Raw genomic sequence first — 21,761 nt, forward strand, 5'->3', positions numbered from 1 at the left:
AAATGCCACAGGAATTCAATTAAAGTTCTGCAACTAGATGCTTAGCATACTTTTGAAAATATTTCTTGATAAGATCTGTTCAGTTTCCTAAAGGAAATATTTTTCAGTATATATTAAATCATTATATAATTCAAGGTATATAATAAATAGAAAAATTAATAAGCATATATCAAGTATCATTGAATTAAAAATATATGTAATATAATTTTTGCTTAGAAAATATATTCATGTGTCTTATAGATTCATAGATGTTAGGGTCGGAAGGGACCTCAATAGATCATCGAGTCTGACCCCCTGCATAGGCAGGAAAGAGTAGACCCCCAGGGTAGGGGAGAGCACCACCTCCCTTGGGAGCCCGTTCCAGACCCTGGCCACTCTAACTGTGAAGAAGTTCTTCCTAATGTCCAGTCTAAATCTGCTCTTTGCTAGCTTGTGGCCATTATTTCTTGTAACCCCTTGGTGAATAAAACCTCACCAATTCCCTTCTGTGCTCCCGTGATGAACTTATAGGCAGCCACAAGGTCGCCTCTCTTGATCATTTACAATATTTTTTGCAACAACCAGAATCCACCTTGGATGTTATTTATTAGCATAGTACTCAAAAGTAAAGAGGAGTGTTTTGAAATTACTTTAATTTGAAGTAGGTTGTATTCTGAAGAAATGGAGCTGAAACATGTACTGCCCTCCATTCCTTCCTTCCTTCCAAGAAAACTGACAGAGGTCTAAGTAGTAATTGAAAAGTTTTAGGAGTCTTTTCTGCAGTTTAACAGTTTTGATAGCTCTTTCTCTCTAGACTCACTTGATAGTCTCCCTGTTTCCTTCACAACTCTATAAAACAGTATAGAATTAAGGATAAATCAGCCCAAAGATATTTCTGTGACTATTGAAATCTATGATAATCATTGGTATTACAGAATTGATAGGCTTTGTGTACAAAAATAATGTAAGTGTGCAGTTTTAAAATTGTCTGTATTTAATTTATTGTGCGATACATACGGTATATGTATTTTGAAAATCATATTTTTGGTATCTATGAGATTGTTTGTACTGCATATGTCTATTATTATGTACTATCTTACTTGTCACTTAGGGATTATGAAAAGCTCTTTTTTTTTACAGATCCAGTCCATGAATTTTTGGATCTATTCCATATACTTCCACCTGCAATAGATGAACCCCCCATAGATACAGAGTCATCAGAGACTGAACCTTGTACCTCAGAGTCTGAACAAGAGTCACCTGAGATCGTAATACTGCCTGATATTATACCACCATTTATAGACTATGAAGAAGAAGATGACTGTGAAAATACAACTGATGTCACAACTCCTCCAGCTTTGCAGTTCATCAATGGGAAGCAACAGGTGACCAGTGCACCTAAAAGTACAAAAGCTGAAGAAGCCAGAAGTGACCAAATTGAAAGTGTTGCACACTCCAGAAATGTAACATTTTCACAAATCAGTGAAAATAACACTTTTATAATATCTGAAAATGAGGCTTCTGATACAATACAAGCAAGCACATCTAGAGAAATAACAGGGGTACTTGAAATTACACAAAAGCCTGCAGCAGATGTTGCAATGTTAGAACCTGTGTTCAGTGGTGAATCAGAAACTGCAACTGTGGATAAATCTGTAGAGATAACTTCTATATTTGGGCAAACTTCACCAGAAACTGTGGGGACATTAACAGAGCGTGAAACTGAATTTCAGCCAAGCTCAACGAATGACACCGAAATCTTACCTCTGATTCCTGTAGAATCTTCTGGCGATGGTACCACTGATTCTGAATTATCCAATGGTATCTTTTCAGAAATTGTGCAGACAACAATAAAGGAAGATGCTGAAAAAAGTTCTGCTATAACTTCCTCTGTTCCTAATGCAGTTTCTGATCCTGCTTACATAGGCATGGGGCAGGATTTTATGCCAGAAAAAGAAATCTCTATTCTAAAAAGTGATAAAACAATTAAGCCTGATACACTTTCTTCATTGGAAGGTCTCATGGAAACAACGAGTCATACAGAGAAGTCTGTAGCAAGTCCTACATCATTCATAATACCAGAAGGGTCTGGAGATGTAGAACAGGATATTGATAAAACTTCTGCTATGGTAACAGACACTGCGGTAACTGAAAATGTTTCTGTGCAAGATATTTCATTAGGCTCTGGCAGAGTCCTGCCAACAAAAATGACCACCATTGTTTCAGAATCCACCATCCCTTTGCCTCAGGGAACTGGCATTGTGTCTTCGTTTTTTGAAGACACTGAAGTAACTGCCTCTGCCAAATCTGATAGTGGGTCCGTTACTGAAAAAGGGGTTATCAGCTCTACAGGAACTGAATTAAACAGTAAAGAAAATGAAAAAGAAGCACAGAGCACTGTTTATTCAACTAAGATATATCCATCTACTATTGAGACTGGAAAGCTGGTATTCAGTGAACTGGGAAGTTCTAGTGATGAAGTCAGAGTTGTAAAACAGGAATCTACCCTGCTCAGCAAAATGGTGTCAGTGACAGCTGCCACATGGCCTGAAACCAAAGGGGGTCCTGCTGATCCTCTCTACACAGAGAAAGGGCTTTTCATAGATGAAGGATCTGGAGAAGAACCAGCAGACATAATGAAAACCACCACTGACATAATTTCAGGGAGTCCCACAAACATAGTGGTAAGTACTGACTCCCCATTCATTGATCCAGGTTCTGGAGATAAAGATTTTATTACTGAATCTGCTACTAAGACTTCAGCTTCATTGAGGCCTGTGACTGCAAGCCTTGAAATACAAACTAAAAAGGAGGAAAGAGAAGTTTATCTCACACATGCTTCACCTGTGGAATATACAACAACTCTTGAACCAACAATGTCAGTTTTAAGTACTGAGTCAGATGGCTTAACTAAGGAAGCTGAAACAGGGAGTCTGATATCCCAAAGCATTTTTAGTACAAAACAGCCAGGAGAACAAAAACATGAAATAGAAACAACTTTTGTGATTACATCTGTTCCTTTACAAGAAAATTCTAGTCCCGGAATTAGAAAAGAAATGACAACAATTCCCGTTGCAACAGAAGGTGAAACTAAATACACAGCGCAGTCTGGTGTCACATCATCTATAGAGTCTGTAGTTGAAATCACTCCTCCTGATGTCATGTTGACACATGCTGTCAGTAGTATAAGTGCAGCAACTGAATCCATAGGAAGTGAAAGTGGAAAAGACAGTTCTCCGACAATCTCTGTAAACCTCTTTATGGAAGCAGGGTCTGGAGAAGAATCCAGAGATGACAGTAGTACAATAGAACTAGTAACACAAGGTCCCAAAGAAAAACTACTTAGAACTAATTTCCCATTTATTGATCAGGGTTCTGGAGAAATGGACGCTACTGCTGTGTCTTTTACAGAAACAATAGTTTCACCACATTTAGTAGCTAGACAACCAGAAACACAAACAAAGCAGGATGAAAAAGAGACTACCAGCCCACCATCTGTCGATTATTCCTTTACTGTTGAGTCTGAGATCCTAAGTAGAAGAACTAAAAGTGAATTCACCACAATTAGAACTGAAATTGACAAAGAGATGGAAGAACAAACAATGCCTGGTGATTTCATAGAGAAAGCTTTTGCTACACAACTTCCTTTGGAAGAACATATACATTTGGAACAGGATGTGCCTGCAGAAACTTCACAAAAACCTGAGGATTCTTCTTCAGTAACAACAAAGGAATATTTCGTAAAGGATACAGATCTTAGCCTTGAGATTTCCATTGTTACCACGGTTAGCCCATATTCAGAAGAAAATAAATTAGAGATAAGTTCTGGCACTGAATCTGTTGAAAAAATGCCTTCTTCCTTTGATGATTTTACTTTAGTAACTGAGTCCATAAAACTTAAAAGCAAAGGTATAAGCCCTCCAGCTTCTCTTACAAGAAAAGAAAAGGAGCAGGTACAGAATATTTTCCCTACTAAAGGTGGTGGGCTAATAATTAAAGAGAGCAGTAGTGATTCATTGTTTTCAGGACAAGGGTCAGGAGATGATCTCAGTCCTACGTCTGTAGTGGCACTGAATTTTGTGACTGCAAAAGAAACTGCCAGTACTTTAAGTCCTGAGACATTTTATACTGAAAGTGTGGGACCAAGTCTTTCAACTGAGAAAGCAGAAGTGTTTGGAAGAAGTACTGAACAAAGTCATTCTTCTAGTGAAGGAGTCATTCTACTGGATTTTGTAACCAAGGAAGTTTCAGAAACAACAGATAAAATGATCGCCAGGACCTCAGTCTTCACTGGAGAGAGTTCTACAGATTTCAGTACTAGAGAATCTACTGAGAAAACACACTCTTCTGTTGTCACTGAAGATTCTCAGGAACAGGAAGCTGTCCTTACGGCAAAAGAAAGTGAAAAATATAGAACACCAGCTGCTATTGAAGTTGTAACTCAAGAGGAAACTTCACAGCTGATGACTAATGAAGGTACAACTTCTACTTCTGTGTTTTTTAATGGAACTTCTAGTCTTGAAACAGAGGACACATTTGTAACATCAGCATCAAAAATAGCAGCCTCCCTATTACATGAAAGCTTTGGAGAAGGATCTGGCTGGGTTGAAATTGAAGGATCAGTTCTTACAGATGCACCTACTCATTTGGCAGGTCCCCAGACAGCAAAATTGGAAATAACAGTTGCTCCTAAAGCTCATGGAGAGAATTATTCTGAAGTACTGACCACAGAGGCAACAATAAATGTATCACAAACTGTTTCAGCGTTATTGCAACCTGATGCAGAAGCAAAGGAAATCTTACTGAATCCAACAATAATTCAACCAAAGACAGTTACAGGGAGATATGAAAAAAATGTCCCAATACTTGATGACAAAAGAATACTTACAGGAAACATTTCTATTTATAATGGGATTACATTAATTGAAGAACGACCAGGAATTACATTAGAGGAAACAACAATCATAGATGCAGATCAGTCTAAAACGATGCCTGAACATATACTAACTGTGGAGACAACTGAAGATGCAGAGATACAGTCAACATATGGAAGTAATGATAGTATGACAGTTGAAATTGAGAAGTATGATTCAACACCCAGTCTTCCTTCAAATGAGGAAAAATCGGATGGATCTGGTGATAGTCTTTCTTTGACTGCCTCTGGACTGTCAATACATAGTGAATCAGTAACAGCTAAGCACACACCAAAATACAAGGATTTTGGTTCAGGGGATGTTATGCAGTTCACAACAGAAACTCCCACCACTACTGAATTTTCTGAATTAGGTTTTTTTTTTCTAACAATACCATCATTGTCCAGCCCTACAGTGACCCACAGAGTGAATGAAGACACCAAAGAATCTCAGCTTGAGACTAAACATGTAACACCAAAAAGTTCAACAGAAGGCATCTCTGAATCAAGTACTTTTGCAGACAATCAAGTAATAGCAGATCAAAGTGAAATAGTCTTTACCTCTGGGTATTCAGGAATGGGTCAAGAAAATCTTGATGAAAAGAAGCCGGTGGTTCCCTCTTTTAGACCAGACTTACCTACTGAGACAGAACAGGAGTTAACAAGTGATGCATCTAATGTAAGTATTACTTCTACACAGTTTATATCTCAACATATAACAGATTCACTTTATGTGAGTGAAGAACAACGTACAGTTTACACAGAAACAAAAACCACATCAATAGACTCTGAAGAAACAGATTCACCAAACCTTTTTTCTGTAACTCAAACTCCAAAATCTCTAGTAACTGTCCACTTAGTAAATGGAGTATCTGAATACCCAGAAGTAATCATTCCAAGTACTTTGTCATCAACTGATTCAAACAGGTCCAACTGGTCAGAACAAACCTTCAAAGAAGCTAGTGCTGATGTAACAGCTACCTATAAACCACCCACAAAAGAACTTTTTAGTGAAACTCAGTCTCCACTAGATTCTTCTTCAGAACCTGGATCTGAAAGCACAACTATTGAGAGTACTCCTGATTTTAGTGAACAGGTAACAGACAGAACTGAAGAAACAGAAACTTCTGTAAGTGATTTGATTACTGAAGAAGAGACAACTATTTCTGGAGATACTCAATCTATATTTGTTGTCCCTACAGCTTTTATACACCCTGGAGAAACGGTATACACAGACATTCCAAAAGTTAGTACAGCAGAAGATGAAATCCCTACAGAGAGAGTAAAAGACCATAGACCTGTAGGTGAAGGCAGTACTGAGGAAGCTTTGCCATGGCTATACCCCACATCAGCTTCAGTTTCACATGACAGTCCCAAAGCTGGAGTACTGAAGTCTGACCAGGAAACTATGACAATGTTAACTTCATTTTTGGACCCTCTGGAAATAAGTGGGAAAACACAAATAGCTTTGGTAGTACAGAAGGAATCAACAACGATATCTTCTAACATTGCAACAAAAAATGCAACCCCTGAAAGCATTTCTGATTATAATAAGCAGACTACAGTAAGCACTGAGGAGCTAAATACTACTCAACTTGTAACTTCACCATTTTTCCTTCTGGATATTACTAATCAATCAGATATTTTGATTGGCACCAGTGGGGGTTCAGTTGAAGGCACAGCTGTCCAAATACCAGGTAAGATCCTTGACACATTTTACATGAATTTGCTTTCGTACTTGAAAAAATTAATCTTATTCTTCATTTTCATGTAAAAATGTTAAAATGCTAATACCCTAAAATGCTAATAATTCTTAGCAAATGTACCCTTTATGAAATATGGTAATCTGATCACATTTGAAAGACAATGGAGACCCAAAGCCTAAACCATTAGACATCACTGTGGTAGGCACAATGGTGAATACTACTGTATACAAACTTAAAGAGAACTAGAATCTTGATCAGAGCTCACTAATCGTAAGTTACTTTCTATTCACATCAGCGGGTTTTGATTAGAACTCAGGTGGCCAGACCACATGCCTTTATCTTTCTGTTCTTCAAAAATGTAGCTATGTTATTGTGTTGACATGACAGTAGCACTCTTGCAGTTATTTTATAATTGTAGCTATGTTACTGTATATTCTGATTGATGAAGAGAATAGACATATTGTAGACTTTAACTGATGTCAGGGATTGGAGCAAATGATCAAGATCCTTGTGGTGGAGACAGGTCTTGACTGAGGAACCTCAGTCTCAGCAACTCAGGGACACAACTACTGAGCTATTGCCTAGGCTTTTACATCAAGCAAATACACATCTTCCATCTTGCAGCCCAGAGGAGTGGTATTAACTGTTTTCCTGAATGTCTGAGAGAAGAGATGCACCTGCTATTTAGAAATGGTTACTTCTTGTATGGGTATATGCGTTTGTATTTGTTCCTGTGTGCCTATATCATATATAAATACTTAAGTGTCAGAGCATAGTTCAAATGAAGATGAGTAGAATGCCTCTAAATTCTGGTGTTAGAACAACGAACTCCCTTAAATGGTGGGATCTTTATCTAAACCTTTCAATTCAGTCCCATGTCTAGGATGCGCTTTTGTTTTCTTAATTGTGCTTAAAAAGAAGACAATTAGGACATGTTTTGGGGTCAAGCATATGTACATAACAAAGTTTACTTTCAAATAAATAAGATTTATTGGAAATTGAATAGTTAAATATGATCATTCAAAATATAGCAATGTGCTAAAAAGATGCATGTTCTGTGTACCCAGCCATTCCACTTAAACTAACCCTGTTTAAAAGAATACATTTTCCATTCATTGTGCACATATGTTTAACTGTTTTCAGCTATAATTAATTGCCATGTCATGCCAGCTAAATCCTCAGCAGAACATTATGACTGCCAGAAAGTATAAAATGTCATTTTAAAAAGATGAAATTTCTCTGAAAATAAGTTGTTATTCTCTATAGTGAATATAATTTTCTTGCTAAAGTTGAAAATTGAAAACTACTCTAGAGAACAGAAGAGTTTTTACAATGTGTTGTAAGTCAAGCTTACAATATCAAAGGAGAAATAAGGAAGTACCCTCCAGTTCTTTTTGAATATATATTAATGTCTTTTCTTTAACTTGTTTAACAGGCCAAGATCCATGTAAAAGTAATCCCTGCCATCACGGGGGCACTTGTTATCCACATGGATCTTTTTACATATGCACATGTTTGCCAGGTTTCAGTGGTGAGCAGTGTGATTTAGGTAAGATGATACTAGCTTGAAAACTTGTCTGGTACTGGATTGTATGCTGATTGAGCAAAATAACAATGTTTCATATATGTGAGCTTTGAAAATGGAATAATATATTAATGCAATGGCAAAGGCTGAAGCTTTTGAAATATTGTATAGTTAGACGAGGCTCAGGCAGATTCTTAAAGTGAATTCTGATGGACCTTTCTATCTAGCTAGTTGTTACTTGCTCATAGATGGCCAATCTTAGATGTTGTGTGTTGCTGGACACCTCCTCCTTTACGGTTAGCAGATATATGGGGTAAAAAAGATGTTTTTGTCTGGCATGACATGGACAGACCCCAGATGTCAGAAACTATGGTTTCCTCATTTTTTTTCATGTTATAAAAAGAATAGTCTTGCTGATTTCTTTACACCAACTTCTTAACAAATCAGAATTATCCACTCTCCAGTAAGTTATCAGGTCCAAATATATTTTAAAACTTGAGGAAGTAAGTTTGGTACTACATCAAGGTCTAGTCCACAGATGTTATCTCAACCATAGGACAAAAGTTCCACCTAAGAAGCTCTAAAACAAAATACAATGAATAAGAACTAGTAAAAGTTGGAACTGAAGTAAAAAGAATCTGGTGTCTCACACAATCATGCATTCCAAGGAATTTTCCTCATTCTTATAATTAATCAACTGTTATTCACACAGATGCATAACTTCCCTTTTATATTTTGATACACAGTAACTCTCAGCAATTTAATTTAATTTGGAGCAAGATGTTTGATATATAAAATCGAACTTCAGTTTTAAATGTTGGCTCAGTCAAATTAAGTCTTTTAAAATGATAATTTCCATTTCAGTTTTCATATATACTCCATATGCTCCCTCCCCCCACATACATACACATATGCATTCTTCATAGTAGTTCATCAAGCACTACTACCATTTAGATACAAATTGGAAATATTAGGGGAATTTTAATATCTAGAATTAATATTTTGGTCAGGAGAGGTGAACTATAGGATTGCAAATCTAGCAAAGGGTTCTTCTGTGGCTCTATGAAGATAATATCTGTGAAAACATCTCATTGAAACCACTGAGAATGCCTTTAAGAAGCGGTGCCTGTATCAACCAGATATCATGGCATGAAAGAAATAGAAGTATTATACAATGAGGCTAATGCCTGCAATATTATAGTCAGAAATTGGCACTGTTGGAAGATTGTTATACTATGGTCACACAGTAAAAAAAGCTTTATAGGAGAAGGAATAAGCTACAAGTTGTGAAATTGGTTTTCTTTCTCAGTTATGGAAGGAGTGACAGCTAAAAAAAAAAGTTATAGATTGTGGAGTCACATAGCAAGATTCAATATGCAAAATTGTTTTTCAACAGCTCTATCTCTTTTCTGAGCTTCCTGGGTATGCTTGTGTTTGTGCATGTAGATATAATTGTTAGGCAAAGAAAACTCTTATAGTGTCTTTATCCCTTTCAGAGAGATTGTTTTTGTTATTAATTCTGGGTAAGGGTACAATTTGAAAGTATATATAGTATATATGTTTTAAATGTACCTTTTTTCCATTTCTGATCTAGATATTGATGAATGCCAATCTAATCCTTGCCGAAATGGAGCCACATGTGTTGATGGCATCAATACATTTATCTGTCTCTGTTTGCCAAGCTATGTAGGTGCTCTTTGTGAACGAGGTAAGATAATACAATAATATTTTTTAATCTGTGGGTACTCAGATCACTAGTGTAGTTATCAGACAGGCAGAACTCCCACTAGCTTTAGTAGGAAGTTTATGTGAACCAAGATATCAGGAATAGCTCATTTTTATGGGTGCATCTGCTTTTGTTATACTTCCCTCATGTTTCTCTTTCCTTTCTTCTCCTTCCCACTTGTTTTTGATCATTGTTATGATCAACCAGAAGAAGCATTTATGGTTTCACTAATGCAGATATGCTATGAAGGTTTCTTGGTATCTGATTTTAGCCTAGCAAAGCATGCAATCTTAATATAGTCCTGAATAATGTTGTAATATACCCGTGTCTTCCCAGTAGGTTTCTGCTACTATATCTAAAGTCTGTTCTACTTGTGATTTTCTGGGGGACAGATTATGTCACTGAGGTGATACAAACTTGCTCCATACTAGAAAGAGCAGAATGCTTACTGGTGTTCTCTTGTAAATAGGGGAGTACATAAGTTGCTACACTGCTTTAAGAAATGCAACATATCAACACATTCTGGGGCTAGCTATAGGTTTATCTATTCTCAGCCCCTTCCCAATCTCTTTTTAGCCCCCTTTGCAGTAGTTAGGAGACTGTTCCTTATATAAGAATCAGGACAGAAAGGCACCCAAGAGAGAAGCTTTGGAATGGATGGCATAAAAGGGGGATCAAGGAGAAGCATGACAAAATACAGGAGTGGATGTTTTGAAGGACTGTAAAGACAAGTTACTTAGAATATGCATTATGACTGAATATATGGACAAGGAGGAAGACCCCACCAAATTTCTCCTCATATCTAACTTGTATCTTCCATAAAATTCTCCAGCCTGGAAATACTCTAAAATATTTTAGGAAAAGAAGATGCAAGATCACAAGTGCAGCAGAAACCCTCTAAGTTGGTACATATAGTCTCTACAGCTATATAATTGAGGCAAGATACAGTTGCTCCTGCTTGTTAGTACCTCTTCCACAAGAAGTTTTATTAAAATCAGTGAAACTGCTAGTGGAGTAAAATACTATTCAGTGGGTGCATCTACACATGTAATTAACATGACACAATAAACTCCGGAGCAGTTCAAGCCAGAGTCAGCTGCTCCCAGATATAGCATCTAAACGTGTGCCTGGGGCAGCAGCAGTTTGAATTGGGGTGAAGCAGCCCTGGTTTGGCAGCAGGCTTGTGGGGGTAAGCCCCAGGCTCCGGGTGGTGGCATCAGGCGGTGGAGGGACTGGCTGGGGCATGGGAGTGCTAACGTGTGGAGCCATGCAGCAGGCAACCTTTGCACTTAGCACCCTCATGCCGCAGCTATCCCCTGTCACTGTCTACACATGTGCTTCATCACACTTACTCTGCCATAAGATAGTACTGTGAGGACAGTACTATCTTATGGTAGAGTTTATTAATTTAGTGCACCCTAATACTAGCGCACATGTAGACAGTGATGCTTTACTGGGGAGCTAATTAGGCAACTGCAGTAAAGCGTGTATGTAGATGCATCCAATGTGTATAGGGATAGTAAAACCTGGCCTATTTTTAAAATTAATTGAGAAATTTCCAAAAGAAAAAGAAATGTCACTTAAGAGTACTCTTTATTTTCCCCAGGCTCCCAAAATTCCTTTCTTCCTCTTTTTCTTCTACTGATTTTACCCATAGATCAGTGAAGAAGACTTTGAGATATAGGTGCATAAATTTGGGCCATTTTCAGATTTGCCTCAGGCTGAGCCTGATGGGTAGACAAGCAGTTTGAAAGTTTTCCAAGTGAGCATAAAGGGACTTAGCTGAGTTGAAACCACTGAAGAATTGCAAATCCCAACTCTTGCTACAACTCAACTTTTCAGTAGTTTGGATTATCCCTTTATTTGAAAGACCTTCTGATTTTGTTCTCTGAAGACCTGACAATGTTTTTACAACAGAAACAACTAATACTCTTTTTTCAGTAGATGCATAGTTCAGATGGCTCTGAGCATCATGGTAGCTTTAAACTGCATTTTATGATCAACTCAAGAGTGCATTTTAGGTGGTTAATGGGAACATTTCCTAGTTTGTCAATCAGAAACAGACTTCTACTCACTCAGCTTTGGAATTTAAATTTCCTCCACTTAAAGTCTTGCAGTGGTTTGGGACCTGGGAAAAAGGTTCAGTGCCAAATTTCTATTCTACCAGACAAAATAAAACTGTGCTGGCGATTCAGACACAGTTGTCTGGCAAGGAGGGTATATTTCAAGGCCTCAGCCCTGACTTCACTAGATTTAAAACCCAGCCAGAACTAAAGAACATGTATCTCAAAGTCACAGGAAGGGTATAGGTGACTGCTGAGATTGTGCTTCATTTTATTTTATTTTATTTTATTTTATTTTTTTTATTTTATGTTTTAATACATACTATTAATTTTGAGACCTTTAAAACAGAAATTTAAGTGTCTATTCATCAGCAATGTTGAGGATTTCCAGTCTCATTGAAGGTAATGCAAATTGTAAGGGCATAACACCTCTGAATATTCAGTCCTTAAGGTACTGATAATGGGATCCAGATTCTCTGTTGTATTCTTATCCCTCAGGTAGTTCAAAGAACTAAAAAAACAGCCATATATGGGTAGCTAATAAGTTTCCCAGAGTTATTACCCTGTTTGTAAGCAAGTCTATCATCTTGTTAAACAGTTGTCAAGGTTAGGGAGAAGGTACAGCCAGAGACAGGTGAGAAATTGTCCTTCAGAATTCATTGCCAGCTGGTGGAAGTTGAAAGTCAGAATAATCTAACCTGTGCCAGGACCCAGGCAAGAACAAATTGAGAACCAGTGAGCTGTCACTGTCTCCCTGAAAGCCCTCTGCTTTTCTTTACCAAGTGGAAGCATAATTTAGCAGAAGTCCAGGTGCTTGTTCTTGAACAGACCAAGCTGAAGGATATGGACAGGCTTTCATTTGTATTGCTACAAAGTGTCTTGGTACTTCGTAGAAGTACAAAAATGTAGTGCTATGTTTGTTGCTTTTTTGACACTTTAATGCAAGATATATAGGAAATGATTTTGTAAGCCTTTGAGAAGGGCCAAACCACAATTTTTTGGGCCCCCCTGCAGGAAATAGTTTTGGGGCCCCCTGCCCCAAAGAAGCTGGCGGCGGTGGTGGGGTGGGGAGGAGCAGCCGAGGAAGCCGCCGACAGCAGCAGGGGTGGCGGCGAGCGACTGGATGTGAAGCTGGCAGCGGCGTTGGGGGGGGGGGGGAAGGAACTGGACATAAGACACCAGGAACATTCCTAGTGGTTTATAGGATGAATGAATCATTCACTTTAAATGTGTAAATTGATGTGTACGTGCCACATTTAATAGGGGTGGTCTAGGATAGTTTGGCCCAGATTGAAGTCAATGGGTTTATCATACTAGGAGTTACCCAGTCTATGGTAACATGAAGTTGGAAGGATTCAGGATTCACTATTCTTAAATGATCAAAATGTGAGCCAATGCATAATAGTTTAGCCCAAGTTGATTGTGTCTCATTACTAGACTCTCCTTTCTCATGCTAAGAAAAATATTACCTCATGAATAGTGCCATGGTTGAGGAATAAGATTCCATATACAATAAGAACATCTGGACCTTAATTTCAAGACTATGGTATTTAAGTACCTTGAGTAAAAGGAGGATAGATGAGCAACTTCTACCACTCTGCCTGAAGGTTTCTTTTATTTTCTTTCTCTCTGCTATACTGACTAGGGTCCATCTGCTTTCAAGGAAGTTCATCTTCACTGTAAACTTAAAGCAGGGTTTGGCTGCCATACTGCTAAATTTCTGCAGACAATCACTCAAGCCTGTTTTCCAAGCACAGCACTGTTCATGGAACTTATTGCCAAAATGGCAAATATGATTTGTTAATAGACATCCCTCTTTGGGACCATACAACAAGGCTTTTATTTTTTCCCTTTCCAGGTTCCCAAACAAATGTTTTTCTCATAATCAGCAACATTGTTTTTAAGACCAAGATCCGTATCCAAATGTTTGTGATGACTGTTGTCTCATCTAACTCGCTTTGTTTTTAGAGTTTAGTAGCTTACAAAAAGAAAGAGCAGAGAAGGGTTTGCTGCAAGGATACTCTTGGGGAAAAAGGCAGATTCTGACTGTCTCACAGCTGAGAGGGAATTCTTGAATAGTTTTACTTCAAGATGTGTGGGCTAATAGGACTCTTACCTTCATTTGTTACCTGAATCCAGACATGCAGACAGGGTTCACAGCTGAGCAACACTCCGCGTACATTCTAATACCTGTGTTTCAGACTGATTTCTTAAGCTCCTTTGTGAAATTTGTTTGAAGACAAGGGACCTATTGTCAGCAGCTTATTGCAGCTGTTGAAAAAGCTGAACCTGCCTATATACTGCACCTAGGGGGTACATTTCTAATGCAGGGCTTGGAGAGTTTTACATCTACAATTGCTGTTATGGGGAACAGAAGCTGTGTGGGTAACTCCTGGCACACATCACTGAAAATGAACCTCTAAAGTGCAATAAATCTTGGAGCTAGCAAGACAACTTTAAAAACACCATAAATGTGGCAAGTAGTATTTCAGTCTTTCCAGCGTATTTTGAGTTCAGCTTACAAAAAGTTGTGATTACATCCCACAATAAAATGTATGAATATAATGCCCTCAGAACAGTTATTGTTCCAGATTAGTCCTCATACCAAAACCATTCACAACTGGACATTCATCAGATCAGAAAATTTACTGTCATTCCTTAACTAGACCTTCTGGTTCAGTAAAGACATTTAAGAGCGTAAACCTTTATATATTGACTTCTCCCCTTTCCACACACACACTGATATGCATGTATCTCTTATAGCATGTTGTTTAGGAGATTAACATCCTGTTTCAACTATATGTAATGTAGTATTAAATCCAGCTCTGATTTTTTATTGTTTTTATATTTGGCTGTTTTGCATTTATGGTATCTTCTTTACTTAATGAAAAAGCAATTAAGAATACAGAAGTGCAAACAAAGAAAAGTCTAGCGTACCAACTGTTGTCATTATGGAGAGGCAATCCCTCATCTGCAACAGTATTTTGGTTACTGTTGTAAATTGCACCATTGCAGATCTAGTATGGATATAATTTATACCAGTGCAGTATCGTTTACAACCATAGGCCATGTCCAAACAAGCACAGACACGCAGTATGTGGTGTCTCAGACCTATCTGTGGTGCCACACACTGTACATGCAGGCATTCCCCATGCTGCTACCTTCCAGTGCAGGAGTTTTTTGATCCTAGGAGATCCAGGGGTCAAAAAAAAACCATGCTGAAAAAAAAGCATGATGGTGCACATGGTGGCAAGGCATGCTGCCCAAAACTTGAGCCTGGCTGGCCAGAGCCACGCTCCGGCTGCTGGCCAAGCTTCCTGCCACAGCTGCAGCCCCTGGAGGCATCCAGGACCCCAGGTAAGGCTGCTGGGGCCAGCACAGTTACTGGCCCCAGTCTCCCCTACCCCACCCAAGATAACCAGCTGTATGCTAGAGCACGTATGGCCCCAGGGGCACATAGCATTGGTACAAAGTGTGCCACTGCTGTGTGACCCTGGGGAATGTCCGTGCCATGCATGCTCTGGCATGCAACAGATTACCCTGGGTGGGGTAGCAGGGGACTGGGGCCAGCAACTGTGCTGGCCCCAGCAGACTTGCCGCTGCTACTCATCCTTGGGGAAACAAAGGTCTGCACTCACCTGGACATGCCCACTAAGTTTACCTCCACCAGGGGTTCACATTAGTATAACCACACTGATGGATGCAGTTTCAGTTTTCTGATAAAAAAAACTTTAGTTTTATAGAAAACATTAACTGATGAAACTCTTAGAAGCTGGTAAATAAATTACTATTAATTTTTTTCAACGTTAATAACACTTTTTAAAAAACTAAAGTGACAAAACTTGATACAGTTTCTAGCTTTAGTAGTAGGTCAAGGCATTATCTATTACTTACTATTTTTGAATGCTCTACTGCCTTTTAACTCTTCTAGTCTCTGATCCCTCAGATACCATTTAGCTGTTTTTTCTGAAAGTCTTGTCCATCTCCTATTCAGGGTACAATATCTAGATTAGGGGGGGCTAAAATCCTGCTCTATGCCTGATCCCTTTCTCTGTTTATTTCCCCCAAATACTGTTTGTTATTATTTTACTTCCTGTGAGATGAGATGATCCCTAAACAAGATGAGTGATAAAATTTGAAGCTCCTACAATGAAGGACACAGCACAGTTAGTCAATGCTATGTGGTTAAACAGATGTTCTAGGCATCCAGAGACAGACTAAACTTACAAACCGTCCAGAACATAGAGATTAAGACTCACGCACCCAATGCATATCATTGGAGTTAGGAAAAATGCAGTATTGTAGATTACATTCTTTTTTCATAGTTTAATTTCTTCAACACTTGAACAATTTTTACAATATGAGACATTGAAAACAAGGATATAGTAATAAATAATTGTATTCTATTTTGGTAACATCTGTGTTCTTTAGAGTGTGTGTGCATGTGTGCACGTGTGTGCACGTGCGCATGTGTTTGTCTTTGGAAAAAGATTTCTGTACCTGAAATCTAGGACAACTACCCCTCTACACTCATAAAGGTGATAGGGATTATCAGAGAAATGTTAGCATGGCTATTGGTATGGGCATTTTCTGAAAGGAGATTTAAAAATGCAAACAATCCAGAGGTCTAAAGAAATTCTGAAGGGAAATAAGCTCTTTGTTTTTCAGAGGATAAAGTGAACCTTGTCTAGTGTAAATTAAGATTAATTTTTCCTATGAGTAGATTTTTTTTCGTAACTGTTCACTTTAGGCTTTCTGCACCATCCACGAATGCAGCTGCTATTCGCTGCTGTATTGTATATCTATACAATTTCCATAGCACTTCCTGAAGTCCCATTCTCAAGCATTTCTTGCCCACCTGATCCATCTCTGAGCAGGCCCAACTTATAAAATTAGAAGTTTTATGAACCTTATTTTCAAGAAAGCCAGAGCCGGATAATCCTGAATGGCGACAGAAGACACCTTCCCAGGGCATCTTTGCTCACCCGTTTCCTAGTTTGATCTATGCAGAGTGTGAGCCAATGGGTAGGGGTACCTGAAAACAGCAGGGAAGTGATATGGAAGCAACACAGACATGCTCACAGAAAGCCGCACTGCTGAATTAATTGAACCAGTGGTCTTATTCACATAGGGCATCTCCTATGACATGTGAATATTGTAGTTAAAAGTTTTGCATTCAGAATATGTAGAAATGATCCTGGTATATAATGTATAGCTCACCAATTACTTGCATACAGCTGGACTTCCTAAAGCTGTATCATGCCCTTGACTTTTAAACAAAAATCCTCATTCCCTTTCAGAAACATAAATATTTATATACAGCTACAAAGGGAAAAAAATTCTTTAAGACTCAGCTTTGCATCAGGAGTAGTGCAGCACACCATGGGGAAAATCCTTAGCATGCAAAAGCTGGCACCACTGGCTGTACTTGTATTCCTTGAGTTCTTCCTTCTATGGAGGCCATACTAGGGTAAGCCAGGGACATGTTTATGTGGCAGGAAAGAGTTATGGTTGGAGCATGCTATGCTTTGATGTTTCTGAGTTGCCATCTCCTTTGGGGTTCCAAATGCTGTGATTCAGAATAGTCCTTAGGATGAGCTAAAATATGCCAGTATCAAACAGTTCAAACAGACAAACTCAAGCATCTGGTTTATTCTTTCTAAGCCCATCTTGTTATAAAACTAATTTTCCCTGTGATTGAGTTGTGCACTGAAAGTGCAGAACTAAACTGAGTATGGAAGTTTTATGCCATCTGTTCTGTCTGTGACTGTCTAACCTTGACAATATAATTGACATCAAACTAAAAAATTGCTACAGTTCCAAGGTTCATGCTTATTTCTCTGTAGCTGAATTGAAATTTTGGCTGATGTGAACTCCTATCTACTGTGAATTCTTATCAGCATCATCCCTCCTACAGGCATGGACAATGTGTAGTTCATTTCTTCATATTTCAGTTTTACAGCTGTCCTTAGAAACTGATATCTAAAGTTTATTAAACTCTATTCTGTTGGGGAGGGTGGGTATTTTTTGGCCCGACTTAATCTCTGCCGAGATAGCTTTCCAACTTTTTACATCTGCTACTCGAACAATGCCAATTATTTTTCTCACCATCCATTTTCAGTCATCAGAGCTACATCAGTCTTATGTCCATGCATTGCACCTGCATTTATTTAATTCTTCCAGTGTTATAGGTTAGTAATGCCCTCCTGGGATATTCAAGGTACAGTCTAATGTGATAATCTGGAATTGTATCGTGTGTTAGCAGACAAAGCTCTCAGAGTTATTAAGGCATAATTTTCCTTATGAAAATGAGAAATAGCTAATAGTGAAACTTAATAAATAAAATAGAAGAGAACTTAAATGAGATTAGAGGATCACTGATTATTCTTGGTGTGGGGATTTTTAAAGGGGCAGTGTGTCTTTGTGAGCTTTTAAGTAACTTTAAATCCTATTGCATAGAAATGCATTTCATGTATGTTCTAAAAAGTGTGTTTTGTTCATTTGCCATAGACACAGAGACTTGTGACTATGGCTGGCATAAATTCCAAGGGCAGTGCTACAAATACTTTGCCCATCGTCGCACATGGGATGCAGCTGAAAGAGAGTGTCGTCTCCAAGGAGCCCACCTGACGAGCATCTTGTCTCATGAAGAGCAGATATTTGTGAACCGTATGTGCTATTAGGATTCCTCTGGGCAAAACGGGCTTGCAGATTTAAAGCTAGTAATTTACACCAAGAAAACAATTCCAGGCCTCCTAAATGGCATTCATGTTTCTTTTGTAAAATACACATTATTATTTACTTTTTTTCAAGGAGACGCTGTGTTCTAGACCATTACTTTTTGCTGTTAATTCCAGTTATTATTGGGTTAGGAAAAAAATGATCTTTGAAGGAAATCAACTTTATAGCTTTGAACTGTTAGATCATGAGAAAAATACAACAACAGCAACAAGTAGAAGCCAAACCAAATAATTTACCCCTTTTTCATGGAGGCACAAGCTACTACAGTTAATCTTCCATTTACTGAACTCACATAAGCAGTTACTATGGAGCAGTTGATGCAAAGGAAAGGCTTTTCATGCGTTAAACTTATATTATTTTATGGCTTTAACCATTTCATCTGTCTACTCTATTCCACACTTAGTGTAAGCTAAACCACTGTATCTTTAAACTTGTTTCTTTACATTTGAAAGTTAGCTCCTGTAAATGGGTATAAGAGCAGACAATTGACATAGTAACATGGATTGAACTATTGTGCATCACCAAGGGCTAAGTTCCCTCCCACTTCTAAAACAGTTTAAAGTTACATCTATTCCCCACCTCTATTAGTTTACTGATTATCTTCATTTGTTGTATTATTTTGTGGGTCAGGTGTTCAGTCCCTAAATACTGTATTGTAAGAAAACACTTTTGATTTTACACCCCAGTTTGACATTGACTAGGGGCAGGGGCTGGGGCAGAAGTTGCACATAAACTGGTTTAAGTGACTTGAAACTAGTTTAAACCCACAACAGAGATTTAAGATAAGCTTGGTTAGGTATAGGATCAGACTTAACTGATTTTGGTCTAACTGGTTTATGGAATTTCTGTCCCAGATCCCCTCCCAGTTCAAGTTAGCTCATAGTCCCCCAGCATCCCAGAACGTTTTGCATCCCTGGGCTGTGCTGTCGGCTCCAGCAGAGCAGGCCTGGCCCCTTCTCTAGCTATCACAGTGCTATCACACTAAAACCTTTGCTCCCTGCCAGCATCTTCTCACCTTCACAGCAGCCAGGTCATCAGGGATGGCATTAGCTCAGCCCCACTGCCTCCCCAGCCCTCCACTTCTGAGAGGGGAGGTGGGGTAGGGGGGAACTCAATGGCCCAGCCTGGCACTGGACCCCTCAGCCAGGGCCTGCCCAGTGCAGTGGGGCAGGGGAGAAAGCCCCCACTGGGGGCTTTTCGTAGTTTCATAGTTGGTAGGGTAGGAAGGGACCTGAGCAGATCATCGAGTCCTACACCCTGCCATGGGCAGGAAAGAATGCTGGGGTCAAATGACCCTGGCTAGGTGATTATCTAGCCTCCTTTTGAAGACCCCCAGGGTAGGAGCAAGCACCACTTCCCTTGGAAGTTGGTTCCAAATCCTAGCCGCTCTGACTGTGATGTAGTGCTTCCTGAGGTCTAGCCTGAACCTACTCTCAATCAACTTGTGGCCGTTATTTCTAGTTACTCCTGGTAGTGCTTGGGGGAACAGGGACTCTCCCGTTCCCTGCAGGTCCCCCCTGGTAAGTTCATAGACGGTCACCAGATTCCCTCTCAGCCTTCTCTTGTGGAGGCTGAACAGGTTCAGGTCCCATAGCCTCTCCTTGTAGGGCCTGGCCTGTTTCCCCCTGACCATTTGAGTGACCCTCCTTTGGACCCTCTCAATGCTGTCCACATACCTCCTGAAGTGCGGTGCCCAGAACTGGACACACTACTCCAACTGCAGCCTGACCAATGTCACATTGAGGGGGAGGATCACCTCCTTGGACCTGCTCATGATGCATCTGTGGATGCGTGACAAGGTGCAGTTAGCCTTACTGACTGCATCCGCACATTGGCGGCCCATATTCATTTTGGAATCAATAATGATTCCAAGATCCTTTTCTGTCTCTGTGCTGACAAGAAAGGAGCTCCCCAGCCTATAGGTATGCTGCTGGTTCTTCCTCCCTAGGTGCAGTACCTTGCACTTGTCAGTATTGAATCCCATCCTATTCTCATCCGCCCACCCCTGTAACCTGTCCAGATCTAGTTGTAGCCTGTCCCTCCCTTCTAGCATGCCCACCTCTCCCCACATCTTAGTGTCATCCATGAATTTGAACAAGGTGCTTTTCACCCCCTCGTCCAAGTCGCTGATGAAGATGTTGGGCCCAAGGAGCGAGCCCTGGGGTACCCCACTGCCACATCCCTCCAGGTCAAAAATGACCCATCCACCACCACTCTCTGGGTGCGACCCTCTAGCCAATTGGCGACCCATCTGACTATCTAGGCATCAAAGCCACAGTCACCTAATTGTTTCACTCCACTGCAGACCGGCTTTCCGGCTAGGATCAGCTCATCCCTATCCCCCCTCCAGCGGGGGGGAATACACCAGAACAGCCGGACACTGGTCCCCGAAGCCAAGGTCTGCCTGGTGTGGGGGAGGGGGGCGGGGGGAAGGGTGAGAGGAAAGCTCCCACTGTGATATTTTCACTCCTTTGCAGCCTGGCTTGTCAGATTAGCATGGGCTCAGCCCTGTCCCCTCCCCAACTCCCCCACCTGTCAGAGGTGGGCAGGGGGAGAGTGGAATGTACCAGACTGGCCCGGCACTGGCCTCCCCATTCAGGGTCTGCCCAGGACAGGGTGGTGAAGCCCCACCAAGGGCTTTTCATAACCCTGTAGCCAGGCAAGCCAGGTGGGGATCAGCTCTACCCCCTCCCAGAGAGGAGGCAGGGCAGAGCCAATTCTAGCCTGATTCACTGGGCTGCAAGAGAGTAAACCTCCCCCAGTAGGCACTTTCACTGCCTCGTGCCAGGCAGACCTTAGTAGGTGGACTTCAGGTGGAGGGGACTGGAGAGGGGGTGAAACTTAGCCCATGCCAGCCTGACAAGACAGGCTGAGGTGGGGAGCAAAAAGTCCCCAGTGCAGGCTTTGCCCCCACCCTCCCTGCACCAGGCAGACCCTGGCTGTGGGGATCAGCTGTGCTACTGTAATCACCCCCTTGCTCCATGCCTTTTACAGGCAGGAGCTGGAGAGGAGGGAGTGCTGAGCTGATTCTAGTCCAGTGAGCTGGGCTGTAGGTGAGTGAAAAGGCCCTAGTGAGGTCTTTCCCCCCTGGGTGGGAGACCCCAGCTGG

At 40.2% G+C, this 21,761-nt stretch overlaps 1 protein-coding gene across 1 annotated transcript in view; it reads left to right on the forward strand.

Annotated features, from left to right (window-relative positions):
- LOC102374807 (versican core protein) overlaps positions 1-21,761 on the forward strand; it is a 130,115-nt gene that overhangs the window by 81,673 nt on the left and 26,681 nt on the right. Inside the window, exons 7-10 of the mRNA XM_014518804.1 lie at positions 1,120-6,588; positions 8,033-8,146; positions 9,717-9,830; positions 18,422-18,580. Coding sequence (XP_014374290.1) covers positions 1,120-6,588; positions 8,033-8,146; positions 9,717-9,830; positions 18,422-18,580 — 5,856 coding nt within the window. The remainder of the gene's footprint in view (positions 1-1,119; positions 6,589-8,032; positions 8,147-9,716; positions 9,831-18,421; positions 18,581-21,761) is intronic.

Source organism: Alligator sinensis, unplaced genomic scaffold, assembly GCF_000455745.1.
Source record: "Alligator sinensis unplaced genomic scaffold, ASM45574v1 scaffold122_2, whole genome shotgun sequence".
NCBI classification, from domain to species: Eukaryota; Metazoa; Chordata; order Crocodylia; family Alligatoridae; genus Alligator; species Alligator sinensis.